The sequence below is a fragment of the Phialemonium atrogriseum genome, assembly GCF_030411735.1.
Source record: "Phialemonium atrogriseum strain 8032-3 unplaced genomic scaffold QBC33scaffold_3, whole genome shotgun sequence".
Taxonomy (NCBI): domain Eukaryota; kingdom Fungi; phylum Ascomycota; class Sordariomycetes; order Cephalothecales; family Cephalothecaceae; genus Phialemonium; species Phialemonium atrogriseum.
The window spans coordinates 1,438,302-1,453,395 of NW_026848140.1; the positions used below are offsets into that span (position 1 = coordinate 1,438,302).

Below are 15,094 nucleotides of genomic sequence, written 5' to 3' on the forward strand. Positions count from 1 at the left end.
GCTGTTTTTCGGTTTTTTTTTTTTTACTGCTTCTTGCTTTGCCCTCCGTCTGATGATGATGATAATGAAAATGACCATGGTTATACTGAGAGGAGGGGAGTTGGCGATACTGCATTGTTGGCGGCATTGACATGTTTGTTTGCTTCGGCGTTTTCTTCTGCGTTTTTCTTCTTCTTCTGTTCCTAGTCTCTTAGGTTAAGCAACAGGCAGCCTGGATTGATATCGCCATCGCCAGATGTGGATTGGGCAATAAGTACATTTAATAAATGCGGTCACCGGTGAGAACAACCTTCGTACCTTCTGTGTGTGTGCGTTTGTGTGTGTGGCTTGTGTTTGCTGTGACGTGAAGGCATTCCCGGTCGAGAGACGGCTTGCTCATTAGGGCGGACGACAGGCGCAACGCCTGAGGCTCTTGATGGGAATGGATATATGATGCTGATTACTCGGCCGGTTCTGGTGGCTGGCTGGCTACGCGAGAGACTACATGCGTCTACTTGCCGTATCTTCTACGACAGAAGCCAACCTGGGATAGGACCTCGTTTGGGGGGAAAGGTAAGGAGGGAAGGGGGGCGAGGAGCGAGACCTGTGACCGAGCCGGCACCCGGTGGTCGGGAGAATAGATAACCGGGAGAGAAAGATAGGGGCTGGCCTACGGCTTGGGATAGGGACTGCCAGCATCACATGCGTATATTTTATTTCTTTTCATCCTTCAGCCACTGGGGTGTCGGTGTGCATGCCATGGCTAGCCCCCGACTGGCACTGGGGAGTATCATCGCATCGGCGGCAACCCACGCTGAAGGGCAACGACTTTGATCACGCTCTGATGGGGGCGGTGGGCTGCGGGCCGATGTAAATGTAGTGGCTGCTGCCGTGGGCATACGTACCAATAGAGCGGCGCGACGAGGATGACGGCGGCACAGTTCATCTATGACGGAGTTGGGGGTTCAGCACTTCGGTTTCTGCATACAGCTATAGGTAATCTTATGTTTGCATGTGGTTGCCGGGATGCCCAGATTGGACCGAGTGGAAGCAAGGACGGCCCGGATGCCAAAGAGATGATTTCCCGCAGCGGGCTTATTTTGACGACAAACCATCACCCGTTAGCAGATATTGCACAGCGAAAAAAAGGAAAGAGAAACATAATTTTCGAACTGGGTAACTCATGTTATCCGCCAAGACGGCGGGGAACAAGAAAATGACGGACACGAACGGGGGACGAAGGGGGGACCGGTCGACATCGACAGCCCAGGCAGACGAGGTTGACCAGCACACAGAGCGCGCCGTGTGCAGCTCTATAATCGGCCTACACTACTTGCCAACCATAACAAAGGGGATTCGAGATACTTGCGGGAGAGATGACACCGAACGGTTGGTTCTTTTATATCAGTGCCGACAATTTTCATTAGATATACGTGTATTCTTGAGTTTGCGCTCCGTCCTCAATAGATAGGAAGTACACTACCACCTATCTGTCGCTCTGAGATGCTCCGAGAGGAGAAATTTGACGGCAATTATAACCGTTAACTGGGATGAAATGCAAAGGATTGCGTCGCCCCCTTTCCATCATGTTCAATGCACTCCACGAGTGCCGAGGCAGTCCTACACCTTGAACCTGAACCCGTGCGACGCAGCCTCGCCCGGCAGGGCGTTGATGGCGCCCTCAACGAAGACGCCGGCGTCGAGCCTCTTGTTGAGCCGCACCAGGATGATGCGGAGCACCGTCGCCGCGCAGATGGCGATGAAGGACGTGCAGCAGCTGACCGAGAAGGCCACGGCGTACTGGGGCCCCGCGCTCTTGGGGTACATGTAGCTGGCGTAGATGCTGCTGCAGTTGCTGACGGCGTTGATGAAGGCGAGCGCCGCGGCCCGCTTGGCAGGCGGCCGGGGAAGCGTGTTGCTGATCCAGGCGAGGGCGACGACGTAGCCCGTGTAGACGGCTGGGACCTGCATTGGAGGGTGTTGTTCTCAGCATCACTTCTGGGGTTTGTGGGGACTGAAAGGATCCTGGGATGGGAATCCCTTACCATTATCATCATGCTGAAGTATCGAGGCCCGACTTGGCTCGTGGTGGCGGCGATGATGAATGCCACGACAGAAACCCACAGCGGCAGAGTAATGTGCCAGTACCGCTCTCCCGTCCTATCCGCGTGCGTGGCGTTGATGTATGTCGCGATGACGGCAAGGACGTAAGGGGGAGAGGTAAGGAGCAGCGATATGACCTTGCTGTAGCCCAATGTGTTGACCACGGTCGGGAAGAAGTTGGTGACACTGCCACTGGCCACGATGCCAAATAGGAGCACCATCTAATCGTTGGTCAGTGTCTGCCCCGGAGGACTACGCTGCTTCCCCAGGGATCGACATACCAGAACATAGGTTTTTAGGTCGCAGAAAGCCATCCTCGCCCCTTGCCAGAACGTTTGGTGCTCTCTGTCAATCCAATCGTCTTCGCCAATGTCCTCCTCGAGCCGCCATGCCGCAAGCTGCCGCTCCTCCTCGGTCAGCCAGGATGTCGTGCGAGGGAAGTTCGGCAGGATGAAGTAAGAAATCAGGGCGACGAAGATGGTCACCACGCCCTCGATGATGAAGAGCCACTGCCAGGCCCCTAATCCTCTCGTGCCATCCATCCCGTAGGTGACGCCGGCGGAGATTAAGCCCGAGAATGCCCCCGAGATCAGAGCCCCGGAATACAAGATGGCTGTTCTGAGCCCCAGCTCGGCTGTTCAATATTTTTGCGTCAGTTTCGAGGCATCGGAGTTGTGTTATGACAAGCTCCAGCACTGTCACTTACTTCTCGTATACCAGCAAGACAGGTAGTAAAGACACCCAGGGCTGTAGCAATCAGTTTCTGCCAACACGACCGTCCAACTGATGCATCTGCTCACAAATATGCGGCTTCGACGAAACCCAGGAAGAATCGCACGGCTAGTAGCCCAGAAGCGTTGGTACATGCCGCCGTCGCCGTCGAGATGACTCCCCAGACGACCATCTATGGACCAGGCAGTTAGGCCGGGAGCTAATGTGCAGCATACATACAGGGTTCGAGGTGTCTTTGACATACACATGTAGGGAGATAGATGGCCGGCTTCCCTATCTTGTTCAGGAACAAGTTCGAGGGTATCTGCATCAGCAGGTATCTGAATGGGGTGCCCCCGCCCAGTTAGATGGTGTCGAATCCTGGCAGTGGAACATAGCAAGAAAACCTACCCGACGAAGAGGATGCTCACTGCGGTCTCGAACTCAACCGATGAAAGATTCAGATCCCGCTCCAAACCGGCAAGTCGCGCCGCGGCGATGTTGTTGCTGGTATCACATTAGCCAAATCGGGCCCCCGCTCACCGTTTTCATGAAGCCTAGATGTCTCGGGGCGTGGAGGAGTGTCGGCTTACCGATCAATATAGTTCAGGATATACATGACGATGATGGCGGGCATGAGCCTGAGATCTATCTTGCGCTTCAACTTGGTCTCCAGCGCCAGGCGCTCCTCCTTCGACATGTTGGCCAGGAAGGCCGGGGGCTGCAGTCGCGATGGCACTCGCACTGACGTCTGCTTCTCGGACGGGACCTCGGCGTCGGTCTTGGCCGAGGAGGACTTGTCGAGCTCGGCGATCTGATCGCCCTTCTCTAAAGAGTCACCCATTGCTAGTGGTCGCCGGGTGCGATGCGGTGCTTGTTTCGACACTGGACTGGGCGGCAACAAAAACGTTCGAGGCCAAAGGTCGGTAGCGAAGTCCGGGAACGCAAAACTAGGTAGAGCTCGGGGGTTTATTGGGTAATTAAATACTACCGGCTACCCTCCATTGTGTCCCTGCCTCGCCTCCCGTCCCTTGTTATGTCCATCATTAAAGCTTGCTTCCCCTCAACGGTCCCCAAATGATCGACCGTTTGTGTGTGAGGGGAAGCTACCTGAGCTGGGGTATGGCTGTACTTTGTGGGATGGTGGTGATGACACCCTCCCCTACAAGCTCATTGGCCCAGAGCCAGCCGTTCAAGGGTTGAAGGCAGGTCATTGTGCAATGGAACAATGGAAGGGTTCTGCAGCCGGCCGTCATTCCGCCGAGGGGGACCAAGCTACGGCATGTATATTCCTTAATTCCGCTGGATCGACATGAACGGTCCGATGGTGGTCCTAGGGTCCATGACATACCGCACAACGTGCCCATTGGCTACGGATGAGGTCCTGACATGGGTTGGCTTTTTGCCGAGTGGTGGAGGGGTGTGAGGAGCGAGGAGTGAGGAGCAACTCTTCGGTAGCACGCCTGGTAGGGAGCTGTGAAGCTTGAATTAGGTGGCGTTGTGTATGTACAGCACACATGGAATAATACAACTGGGCTGTAATCGCCCAGTCTGTCCCACATTCCTTAGACCTACAAGAGATGAAGCAAATAGGATGTAGGTAATTTATGTAGCCATATATTTGACATTGCGTACAGACGATCGTTCGTTCATCGTCGTTCCCTGATCTTGACCTGGGGTGACCCACTCCGACTGCCGAAACAAGACTAGTATCTGCCCGCACTACCGCTCTTGGCGGCAGCCACCCGCGATTGAGGCGCCGCCACTTACGACACCATCATCGGCTTTTGAACGACATTGAAGACTCTCGAAAACATCAACAACAGCAACAGATTAGTATTGTATTGAGAGAACGGACGGAATAATCATGGGATTATCATTTTATTCAATCAAAGCATATATAAATCTAGCAATGCTAGCATGATGGCATCTCAGCCTCCCTTGCCCTTCCCTATCCCTATTATCTCCCCTTCTCCCAACTCCAGTCTGCACAAGTGTTTTTTTATCATGTCCGTTTTACATTTTTCGTAACCTTTCGAATGCTTCTCGAACAAAAGGCGATGACTCCAATGCCCACCACACCATAAAGCCTGACACAATGACTCCAGACACAGCGAAACAATGTAACAGTTATGACCACCCATTACCCATCTGAACCCCATCAGATCCCATCTCCCCTACACCCCCATTCTTCACCAGGTGAAGCTCCCTCCCTCTCCTCAAGCGTTCCACAGCACCCGCGCCCGTCGCTCACGCCGAGCACGACCTCTCGCCCGCGGCAGGGGGGGCAGATGCGCGGCCTCCGTTGGCGGCGGCGACCTGGCGTCTCCGCGGACGGCGACGACGGCGGTCGCGAGGGTGGTTGTGGTGCCGCCGCCGGCGCGGTGGCGGGCAGTCCAGCCGAAGGGCCGGGCGAAGGTGTACGAGGAGGTGGGGGCCGGGCGCGGGGTCGCGGGCGGGGTGACGGGCCCGGCGGGGATGAAGGCCGGGATGGAGATGGGGACGCCGAAGGGCGGGCCGGGCTCGTGGAACTCGAAGCTCCAGGGCATGCCGCCGGGCCAGGTCGTGTTGATGGGCCAGCGGGTGCTGATGTTGTCCGAGGGGGAGATGATGGTTGCGGAGAGCTGCGGGGGCAGGAACATTGCTGATGATGCGCTGGCTGCGAGGGCTGCGAGGACGAGCTTGAAGGGGGTGTGCATTGTGACTTTTGTTGTGGGCTTGACTTGTCTGAAGGTGGTCGATCTTGGGGATTTGCTTGTTTGGTGTGAGTGAGTATGCTGGACGAGTATGCCGGAGTGTTCGAATGCTCTTGTTGATCGATGAGAACAAGTGTGTAGCTTTGGTGAGTGGTTTGGAGGAGAATACGAAGGGGGATGGAGGGGCGTCTGCCTCTTTATGTATGCAACCTTTTCAGGCCATCTCCGAACTGTTGATTACTGGATATTGCCCTGAGCAAAAGTAATTTTGCGATTCACTCTCTCCAAACTCTGTTTTGTGGTGGATGGAAGCCGGACGCTCTCGGAGATGGCCTCGCCGCTGCTCTTTGGCTTTGGATGAGGTTCCAGTACTGAAAATTCGACGTTATTCTATTCGAGTTTCCTCCGAGTAACTATCGAGGTATGCGGCAGAAAAGGCTCGAAACCATCCATGAACAACTAACCTAGAACCTTTGTCAAAAAGCATGCAGCTCGGGGGGGGGGGCGCGGACACTGTCTCTAAAGTCTAAACTACCTTAACATTCAGACCCAACCACCATGCCCCACACCCCTGGGCAGTGACTTCTAATTACCTGCATTGATCTTTAACTGTTCGGAATTGTTCAGCTCTAGCTGTATGGTTGAAATCTTTCAATTCAGGCCCCTGCTTGGGCCCTCAGAACCTTTTAATGAAGGTCTGAGTTGGATTCTTAAATCGTTCAAGTCTAGTTGCTATGCTTCTTGCTGATCGAATCGACGCCTTATTATGCAGCGATGGCGGTCGCGCACAAGGCAGTCGCCGCGAAGAATCGATACTCTGTTGGCGTTCTGGCAAACTCCTGTACACCTTGCGAACCTTGAGGATGCCTGCCGGACCATTGTGTCATGGAACGCAGTCGTAGAAGCGAAGACAAATGGCGGGATGATATAATAGAGAGGGATACAATGGAAGAGGTAGCGAAGGTGGCAGGTACACGGGGTACCTACCTATTCAACATGTAACCTTCCATCCGACGCATGGAAGTAAGGGCAAGGCATACGGGAAACAGAGTTTGGATCAAAGATTACTAGAAAGAGTGGCTACCAGAAAATTAACATCTCGACAAACCCAGAGCTAGTCTTATCTTACATTACGCCGACTATCTAATTGTACAGTGGAACCGCGCGTCTCAGAGCTTGAGCATGCGACGTAGGCGTACCTACTCCCTTTCCACGCTACTGCCCTACCGAGGTGCAGCTCCTCTAGAGATACATGCCTCCCAAAAGAAAAGAAGAAAGGAAAAGGCCGTCGACAGGGTGGCGGCCTTATCAAACGCCCGTGTGAGAAACATCATAAATCTACCGAAGTCGTAACCTTACTCAGTGCGTGACGGTCCTCACCGCCTGTAACATGAGCCCAAACATCAAACCTCGCGCCACCTCGTCGATCTGGAGGCAATCGAATATCCTCCCCAGGGCGTCGCTGGTGGCCGACTGGCCCATGACCCCGCTCAGCGCGTCGGGGACGCCGCTCTCGATCAGGAGCTTGCGCGCCCTGACGCGGAGCTTGTCCTTCTCCTCGGCCGACATGTCGGCCGGCCACCCTGCGCGCTCGTCGTCGGTCGGCAGGGTGTTCTCCCGCAGCTTCCTCAGGTGGGCCGCGATGCCGGCGTCCGACGCGTTGGCGTCGATGACGGACGACTGGATCATGGACCGGATCGAGACCAGCGACGGGTTCCCCGGCCGGAGGAGGAAGGACTTGGCTGCCGCCAGCAGGGTCCGCCGGATGTTCCACGCCGACGAGAGGGTGTAGAGCTCGTTTATCACGGCGAAGAGGAGCTCGACCGCTACGCGTGTTTCCTGCTCCGACAACTGGGAATATTGTTTGGCGGGCCGGGGAGGAGGGATAGCGGTTGGCTTTTGCGCCAGATTTGGCATCGTTTGAGTCCGTTGATGCGATAACACTGGAGATGGACGGAAACCTTCTTGCTGCCTAGCTTTGGGACCCAAGTATGAATCGTAATCGTCCGGGATTGAATCGGGTGGTGGCGGTAGCCTCACCCCGTCCAAGCTGGCTGATGATGGAGAGCGGAGTGGTGCTAAGCTCGAAGCACGACTATTGTCTCGACTATTCATCCCACTCACAGGGGATCTTTCCCCACGCTCGCTTCGAGATGCTCGGAGGTTGTCAGTTTCAGCCTCGCCTAGTGAAATGTAGCTCGGTCGTCGCTCCATGGGTGGCATCTTGGGTGGTTGCGTAGAGACCACTGACGACCTCTGGCTATCCAAGCTGTCCCTCTTGCGTGCTCCGTTGAGGAACAAGCCGCTGTCCACTCTAGGGGGCGTAGAGATGGAAAGCCTGCTGGCTGCCGTGACGTCCTGTAAAGATGAGCTCGTTTGCTTCCTCTGGCCGAGGCCAATGTTGCCTAACACTCCTGTAACTCCGCCAACGACAGCCCTCGAGCCCTCTACCGGGGCACTGGTGAGAACATCGAAGACGTTCTTCCCGAGCTTTTCAAACGCCTGAAGGCCCGACCTCGAATTGTTCTGGTATCGCTGGTCCTTTTCAAGGAACTTCTTCATTCCCTCACATTCGGCCAGGCTCTGGTTCCAACAGGCCTCCCGGAGATAGCGCTCAAGCTCGCCGCGCAGCGAGCTCCTCGTGTGGACTTTCCACATTGGCAGCTCCTTATGTTGCTCGGTGAAAGCCGTTGCACCGGAGATGGTGGCGATCCGCCGTAGGATCTCATGCAGGGGTTCGAAATCGCTGTATTTCCTCACCATCATCCACCCGGGATAGTGTGTGGTCGCGGGTTCGATTTGGATGAGATAGTCCCACGAGGGTTTCGTGCGTATGCGTCCTTTGTCGCCGGCCTCGTCGAGGACCGTTATGGTGGCATTGTGCAAGGTGAGCGGCGGCGGCTTGTGAGGCTCTTCCCCGTCAGCCTCGAGCTCCTCCCTTCCTGGAGGAAGGATCTGGTCGAAGCTAGTGAATCGCGACCCGATACTCTGCTTGGGTGATGAACCTTGACTTGACAAGTCCGTGTTCGAGACTGGGGTGATTGGCGTATGTGCGGTTTCCCCTGAGGTCGGGGACGACTTTGCCGTATAATCGAGAGGCTGTTGCACGCTCTCAGCTGTTAGTCTCTCAACATCCTTCTCTTGCATATCCAAATCATTGGCGTTCCGTTTGAGTGCGTCTGTCAGCCTGTCTGAAGCATCCTTGGCAGAAACAACTTCCTCCTTGGGGGCCGCAGCCCCATTCAGAGTCAAGGGTGCTGGAGTTGCATTGTCATTTGGCTGTGTGGCCCTTCGAGCCTCTTCTTCCACAATCATCTGATTCATGCGCTTCATTTCCTCCATCGCCAGTTCCATCTCTTCGTCGGCCTTGCTGAGTTTCTTCCTATGCGCTATCGATTCTTTGCGCCGTGATTTCTCGGCGTCGAACGAGTTTCGATTCCCTTTGGACAAGCCGATATTACCCACGTTGCCATCAATGTCGACATAGGCATGGTCCAGGCTGGGGCCTGTCTGCATCCCAACATCAATGGCCTGATTGAAATCCGGCTCACCGGCCTCCAGCAGATACACTATCCAGCCATTGATCCACTCCGGCTTGGAGCAGGTCTGGAGCGACGTCTCTAGGATAACGCCGGCTAGGATCTCCCTGAGAAAGACTCTGGCAGGGTCGCATTCGTATGTAGAGCGGTCTAGGAAAGCCAGCAAGTCCTCGGCCACCATTCTCAGCTTCCCCGCCTGCTGTCTGTTGTTGAGGAGATTGGACAGGTTCGAATCCGGGTTAGCCTCGAGGTACTTGTAGACAATGTCGGGGGTGGAGACCTTCGAATCGGCTGGTAGGTCGGCGAAGGCGGCAGAGAGCTCGGAGAAGAAGACGATAACGATGGACGATGAGTTGGTCAGGAAATCGAGAAAAGCATCGGCTGGTCGTTTCCTTGCCAGGTGAGTTGAGACGGAGACTAGGAAGGACGTAAGGATTTTCCGGCAGGAAAGAGGGAAGAACTTGTCCGATGGCATGATGGGGCTATACCACCACCTCACGTAGTCCCTGATGATCGCATCAATCAACTCGGTCAATGCCTCGCGTGTCTCTGGCCGCAAACCATCCAAGCCGCGGGCCAATGCGCGCTCTTCCTCATCGGGATCCCGCTCCTGGCCAGCTCGCATCTTGTCGTCCCTTGTTCCTCCTAATAGCCTCTCCACGACATCGATGCCTCTCTCGCCTCTGATGGCACGCGACACCTCGGGGTTCCGTCCCTCCCACTGTATGAGCGCCACGACCCCGCCGAATGCGCCAACCAAGAGCAGCCCAATCCGCCCAAGCATTAGGTATGTGACCGCAGCGAGGCCGACTGCGACTGCGCCGAGGGTCCCCGGCGTGGCAGTCGCGAGGAACCGAAATATCTTTGTCGTAGCATCTTCCGCCGTCGCCGAGCCCTCCGAGGGCGGGCGTTCTTGCACCAGGCTGCCCTTTTCGCCGTCTGTTCCAGAATCTGTGCTGGCTACAGCGGGTTCCAGCCTGCCATTGTCTTGTATCTCGTCGGGCGTGGTGCCCGGGCGTTGCGCATCTTGCACCGTGTTCATCGAGGATGGAGCGTTCGTGATATCAGGGGTCATGGATTCGCGTCTCTCATTTCTCGGTGGGGAAAGCGCAAAATTGTGGGATGAATTTGGACTTGGTATTCGGGACTATGCCGTGTAGAAGAATTAGCAAGGAAGGAGTATAAGTGTTCTTTTGTTTCAACAAATGCCCCGGATCGACGAAACCTTCTACTATTTCAGAGACCTCTAACCATCTTGAAGCTTATGTCAGGGGTCGTGCTGACAGCCCCTGTAAGGAATGATCCGTGCACGACAAGGGTCTGGCGTGCGCCACCGCCATCCCGACGTCACACCTCTAAAGTCGCGTTCGACCCGCGTCGAGCCAAAATGAGAAGGAGCAGCCGGTCAATCGAACTACTGAATCATCGCACAGCTGCCCGTGTGACAACTCCCCCAACAGTATTATCCCGACTTCTACTCTCTACCACATCTGGACCTCTGCAGAAGCCCCGATCGGGGTCCTTGGACAATGGCGAAATACGCGAAGAAGCGAGAACTTGAGGACGAAGACTCCGGGCAAGAGCAGGTGGTTAAACCGTCAAAAAAGGCCAAGGCTTCGACCTCCACTCCCAGCGCCGCTGGAACGAAGAGCAAGGATGCGGAGGGCAACCCATTTTGGGAGGTTCGTAGCAGCCTGTCTGCTTGTCTGGCGCACATATTATTGTGTTGCTGATCAGCCTCATTTGCAGCTCTCCGCGAAACGTCGTGTTACCGCCTCCAAGTTTAACAAGATGCTCCTCATCAACATCAGAGAGTACTACGATGCAGACGGCGAGCTGAAGCCGGGCAAGAAGGTATTCATGCAGTGCTCATTGGCATGGACAGTGCCGACCTTGATACGGCCATACTAACAATCACAGGGCATCTCGCTTTCGGTTGACCAATACAAGGCCTTTCTCAAGGCAGTCCCTGGAATCAATGCCGAACTGCGGAAGGAAGGCCACGAAGTCGATGATCTCGATGCAGGCGAAGAGTTGAAGGTTGCCAAGGCCAAGAAGTCGTCCCAGAAGGCCAATATCGAGGCTACGAGTGATGAAGAATCCGGGTGAAAGCCACGCCGGAATGATTTTTTCGATTCTCATTGTAATGTTGCCACGAATATTCGCTTTTAACCTCGCCAGCTGGTTGCTTATATGAGGAGTACGATATCTCACGATGAGGCATCAGGCAGGATCAGCCCTGTACATACACGGATGGGATTAGTAGTACATGTTACCACTTGCATGGCGTCGAAGGAATCGGCCTAGGTATCTTTGGCGTTTCTCTGGGTTTGAGTCTGCACCGTTTCAGCATTGGGCTTAGACGGAGGCGATCCACCAATTGCTCAAGATGCGCGTATCTCTCTAGATGAAGAGGTAAAGGAGCTGACGCTGGAACGACGATAGATATGTGGACTAATACGGAGTACGTACCATTAGAACAGGGCAGAAGAATAGCCTACTGAGTATGTCCTAGAATGAAACAAGCACACACATCACTGCGAAGTAGATAGACCGATCTAATACAGAGGCGATCACAGCTACCATATACGCAGTACACTTGACAAATTCATAACGACACTAAAAGTCTAGAGCTATTTAGGCCTACCAGAACTGCGGCTCCCCTATCACGTGATATTAAAACTGCCTTCCAGCCTACGCGCTTTCTGACGCGCCGGGCCCGTGATATATTTTACAGTTAATATCAACCTAATATGGCCAATGCTGGGTGGGCAGTGCTATTTTACTGCGTGGGCAGTGTGGAACCATAACTTGGCCCTCATTGGTTGAAAAAATATAAGGTCGGCGCTTGCAACTTAGCGTCTGCGCTACCCTACAGGGGTCTTCACCGCCTTCCTTTTGTCGCCGTCCCATATTACGCCCAATATATCACAACTTCTCACCACCATAACCTACGCAATCTTTGACATCTACAATTATAATTGGATCCATATTGTTAGGCTTCTCAAGGCGGTTCAATTAACATAACTCTTATCTATACTACAGCTGTGGTTGTAGAGTTGTGGCAGGTTGGAGGGTAGTCTTTACATGTGTGTAATTGCCGCTGTAATTGATTACAATTCGGCTGGAAATCAACGTCCTTTTCAAGCCCCACGGGGACCTTGGGCCCGGGATCCCCTCGATCCACGTGGGCGCCCACGGGCCCTCTTTGGTGGCCTGCCCACGTTGCCCTCGTCAGCCTCATCGCCGGTGTGATACTCCAGCTCATCCTGTGATAAGTGCCGCCTTACGCTGGGCCGCAGCTGAGCACCTCGACGGACTGGCGGCGGCAACCTCCTTTGTTGATCTGGAGCTGCAGTTGTCTCTCCCTGACCTCGTGACCCCTGACCTCGTGACCCCCGGGCTCGTGACCCCCGAGGGCGGCCCCGAGGGCGGCCTCTTGGGCGGCCTCTCTGTATCTCTGGAGCTGGCGGTTCTAGGGGCGGCTCAGGGGGCGGCCTAGGGAGCGGTCCAGGGAGCTGCGCCTCGGGGATCGGCCCAGGGCGCAGCCCAGGGAGCTGCGCAGGGACTGGTGCAGGGAGCTGCGCAGGGACTGGCGCAGAGAGCTGCGGCTCAGGGAGCTGCGGCTCTGGGAGCTGCGGCTCTGGTGACGCCTCGGCAAGCAGCTCGGCAAGCGGTTCGGCAGGAGGTTTAGCAAGCAGCCTAGGAAGCTGCGGCTCTACTAGCGCCTTAGGAAGCCGCTCTGGTAGTGGCTGGATACGCTAGTCTGCTGGTAGTGGTCGAGGCTGGTTATAAGCAGGCTGGCTGCGCAGGTTGGTAACAATATTCAGGTCTCGGATTCGGAGATATGGATCAACGTCATCCTGGTATTGCTAGCATTAGTATAAGAGGTAGATCAGTTGATAAGATCAACTTACCAGCTTCCGTTGAAGGTCCCAACGTGGATAGACCCTAGAGTGATCCAATGGCTCCTTAGCTACCATCTTCCTGTAGATTGTATGCTGGCAAGGAAGGCCATATTGCAATGAAAAGGTGCACTCCTCGCCACAATCCCCCATCTCGCCGTCGCTGTCTTGGATAGCCTTTTCTGCATGCTGGTGTTGCTGAGTGATAAGGTTGATTGCAAGGTACGAAAAGGCGTTTGGGATATCTCCAAGCCATGGCTGCTGGATATATCTATCCTGGATCTTCAAGTCTTGTTAGGCTACTCGTTGCTTGTAGTCCTTTTCCCGGTAACGGCACATCTTCTCCATCGCCTTGAGAAGCGTGAAGAGATCGCTAAAGCCATAAAGAAGGTACGCTTTTACCTCCTTATTGCACGCCTCGGTTAGAGATGTAGCCCAGTCACCAAAGTTGCAGTAGTGCTTGATATGGCAGCGTGCCCACTGATCCCGGTAGGGCATATACGTCTCTTGGAGATATAAGACAATAGCCTCTTGGTCCACAAAGGTTGATCAAAGCCGCTCCTAGGAAGCCTCGAGATCATCCTCAGTATCAGAGAACATGATACGTTTCCAGAGCTTGAAGACGCCAAGGTAGGAGTATGGAATAGCCCCTGGATCTGGGTCTCCTCCATCTAGGCCAGCCATGGCAAGGGCATTGCGAAGTTCTTGATAATCTACTTCATCAAAGGCCAGGGGCTCTTGAGTTGGGTCTAGGATCGCAAGTACCTCGCCGCCTTCATCATCATCGCCGCCGTTGCCATGGTCCTCATCATCTTCATCTTCTTCTGCATCGTCTTCTGACTTCCACTTACGCTTGGCTCTCATAAGAACGTTCTTGTTGATATGGTAGATGCAAAGCTGTTGCTGTGTATCTAGGAATACCTCATTCAAGGCCTGCTTGAGAGATTTATCGAAGTCTGTTGTCACCACATCTGGCTGAGGGATCCCAGCCTCAGTACGCAGACTGTCAATAGCCTGAAGTAGCCAAAGAAAGCCAGAATACTTCTCATTATTGATGAGACCAAAGGCAGTGTTGAAGTAGGACCCAATATTCGTCTTCCCAGTGCCGTTGAAGAGAGGAAGTCCAAAGCGGTTGGTCTTGTACGTATTGTCAAACGCAAGGCACTCTGGGAATCTCTTCCACATCTCGATACACCATGGAAAGGTCCATACAATACCCACAAGCTGATTGGGATCACTCTCTTCCCATTTAACTCGGTAGGGATACTGATGATCCTCCAGATACTTGATCAGGGCTCCAGTAGATCCAAGGCCGTTGAGCTCAGCCGTACGTTGATACTGGAGCTCGTTGTTGATATCTTTGACCTTGAAGAGTAGGTCTGGCCACTTTGCTTCCAACTGTGACCCAATTTGCCGTGCTCCTACACCTGGGTGGCTTGCCGCTATTCGTATAAAGCCCTTTTGCTCCTCGGTAAAGCCGCGGTTGCCTTGGTGGGCTGATGGATCGAGAGACGGGCCATGGTTATGGACTCGTTCTTCTTGCTTGTTGCTAAGCCGGAAGGTCCAGGAGAAGTCGTTGGCTTTGAGGGCATTCGCAACACCTCTCCATGGGCATTCGATCCGCTTGGTTGATGTATTTCGAATACCAGCACCTCGCTTGGCAGTTGCCCGGCCACGATCGCAATGGACTTCGAATCGTCGGGGGTTTCCAGCCTTGTCTTTGTTGCTAGCCTGGGCGCGGATAAAATGAAGTCCATGAAGCTTCCCCCAGCGATTCAGGTCGCTCATCAAGTCGTCAATCGTATCAGCTGGCGCGCGTAGGGCGTCAAAGGCATCTAGCGGAATGCCGCCCTCGGGAGGGTTTGGAAGAGGCTCGGGAGGGTCAGGAAGCTCAGGGGGGCCGGGAGGGTCGGGAGGGTCTGGATGAGGCTCGGGTTGCCCGGCAGGGACGTCTTCGTCCGGAAGCAGGTTCTGATCCATTTCCTATGGTAGATGAAGTTAGAAAGGTTCACATATAGGGTATTCAAAGGCGGAGATCTTGAATCTGTACCGGGAATTACAGCAACGAGCCTTTCTAAGGCTCAACGCAATCGTCAAGTTGCTGAGGTTGTACGGAAGTAGGATGGATGGATGGAAATATCACGAAGACCGGCGGCGCGTC

The 15,094-nt window shown here is 54.5% G+C and overlaps 6 protein-coding genes across 6 annotated transcripts; 1 reads left to right on the forward strand and 5 right to left on the reverse strand.

Moving 5' to 3' along the window:
* Positions 1-1,524: 1,524 nt before the first annotated feature.
* On the reverse strand, positions 1,525-3,768 carry QBC33DRAFT_237311 (MFS general substrate transporter). Its single transcript, XM_060422886.1, has 8 exons — positions 3,387-3,768; positions 3,205-3,300; positions 3,059-3,134; positions 2,883-2,986; positions 2,789-2,829; positions 2,364-2,716; positions 2,025-2,303; positions 1,525-1,944 (listed from the first exon to the last, which is right to left on the reverse strand). Exons 1-8 carry the CDS (start codon positions 3,635-3,637, stop codon positions 1,600-1,602), a joined length of 1,545 nt encoding a protein of 514 aa, XP_060287436.1. The 5' UTR covers positions 3,638-3,768; the 3' UTR covers positions 1,525-1,599.
* An 806-nt stretch (positions 3,769-4,574) lies between these two features.
* On the reverse strand, positions 4,575-5,091 carry QBC33DRAFT_527272 (uncharacterized protein). The gene has a single exon (XM_060426964.1). The coding sequence runs from the start codon at positions 4,953-4,955 to the stop codon at positions 4,725-4,727; it is 231 nt and encodes a 76-aa protein (XP_060287437.1). The 5' UTR covers positions 4,956-5,091; the 3' UTR covers positions 4,575-4,724.
* QBC33DRAFT_555714 (uncharacterized protein) lies at positions 5,013-5,492 on the reverse strand (the record flags this gene model as incomplete). The annotated part of the gene is made up of 1 exon (XM_060429669.1): positions 5,013-5,492. The coding sequence occupies one exon, from the start codon at positions 5,490-5,492 to the stop codon at positions 5,013-5,015; it is 480 nt and encodes a 159-aa protein (XP_060287438.1).
* Positions 5,493-6,566: 1,074 nt separating this feature from the next.
* On the reverse strand, positions 6,567-10,268 carry QBC33DRAFT_527278 (PXA domain-containing protein). The gene has a single exon (XM_060426965.1). The coding sequence runs from the start codon at positions 10,101-10,103 to the stop codon at positions 6,849-6,851; it is 3,255 nt and encodes a 1,084-aa protein (XP_060287439.1). The 5' UTR covers positions 10,104-10,268; the 3' UTR covers positions 6,567-6,848.
* Positions 10,269-10,411: 143 nt separating this feature from the next.
* QBC33DRAFT_527279 (PC4-domain-containing protein) lies at positions 10,412-11,609 on the forward strand. Its single transcript, XM_060426966.1, has 3 exons — positions 10,412-10,710; positions 10,778-10,882; positions 10,949-11,609. The coding sequence occupies exons 1-3, from the start codon at positions 10,558-10,560 to the stop codon at positions 11,135-11,137; spliced, it is 447 nt and encodes a 148-aa protein (XP_060287440.1). The 5' UTR covers positions 10,412-10,557; the 3' UTR covers positions 11,138-11,609.
* A 2,644-nt stretch (positions 11,610-14,253) lies between these two features.
* On the reverse strand, positions 14,254-14,913 carry QBC33DRAFT_445249 (uncharacterized protein; the record flags this gene model as incomplete). Its single annotated transcript, XM_060424316.1, has 1 exon — positions 14,254-14,913. A coding segment is annotated over one exon (660 nt), but the record flags the coding sequence as incomplete, so codon positions are not given.
* Positions 14,914-15,094: the final 181 nt, after the last annotated feature.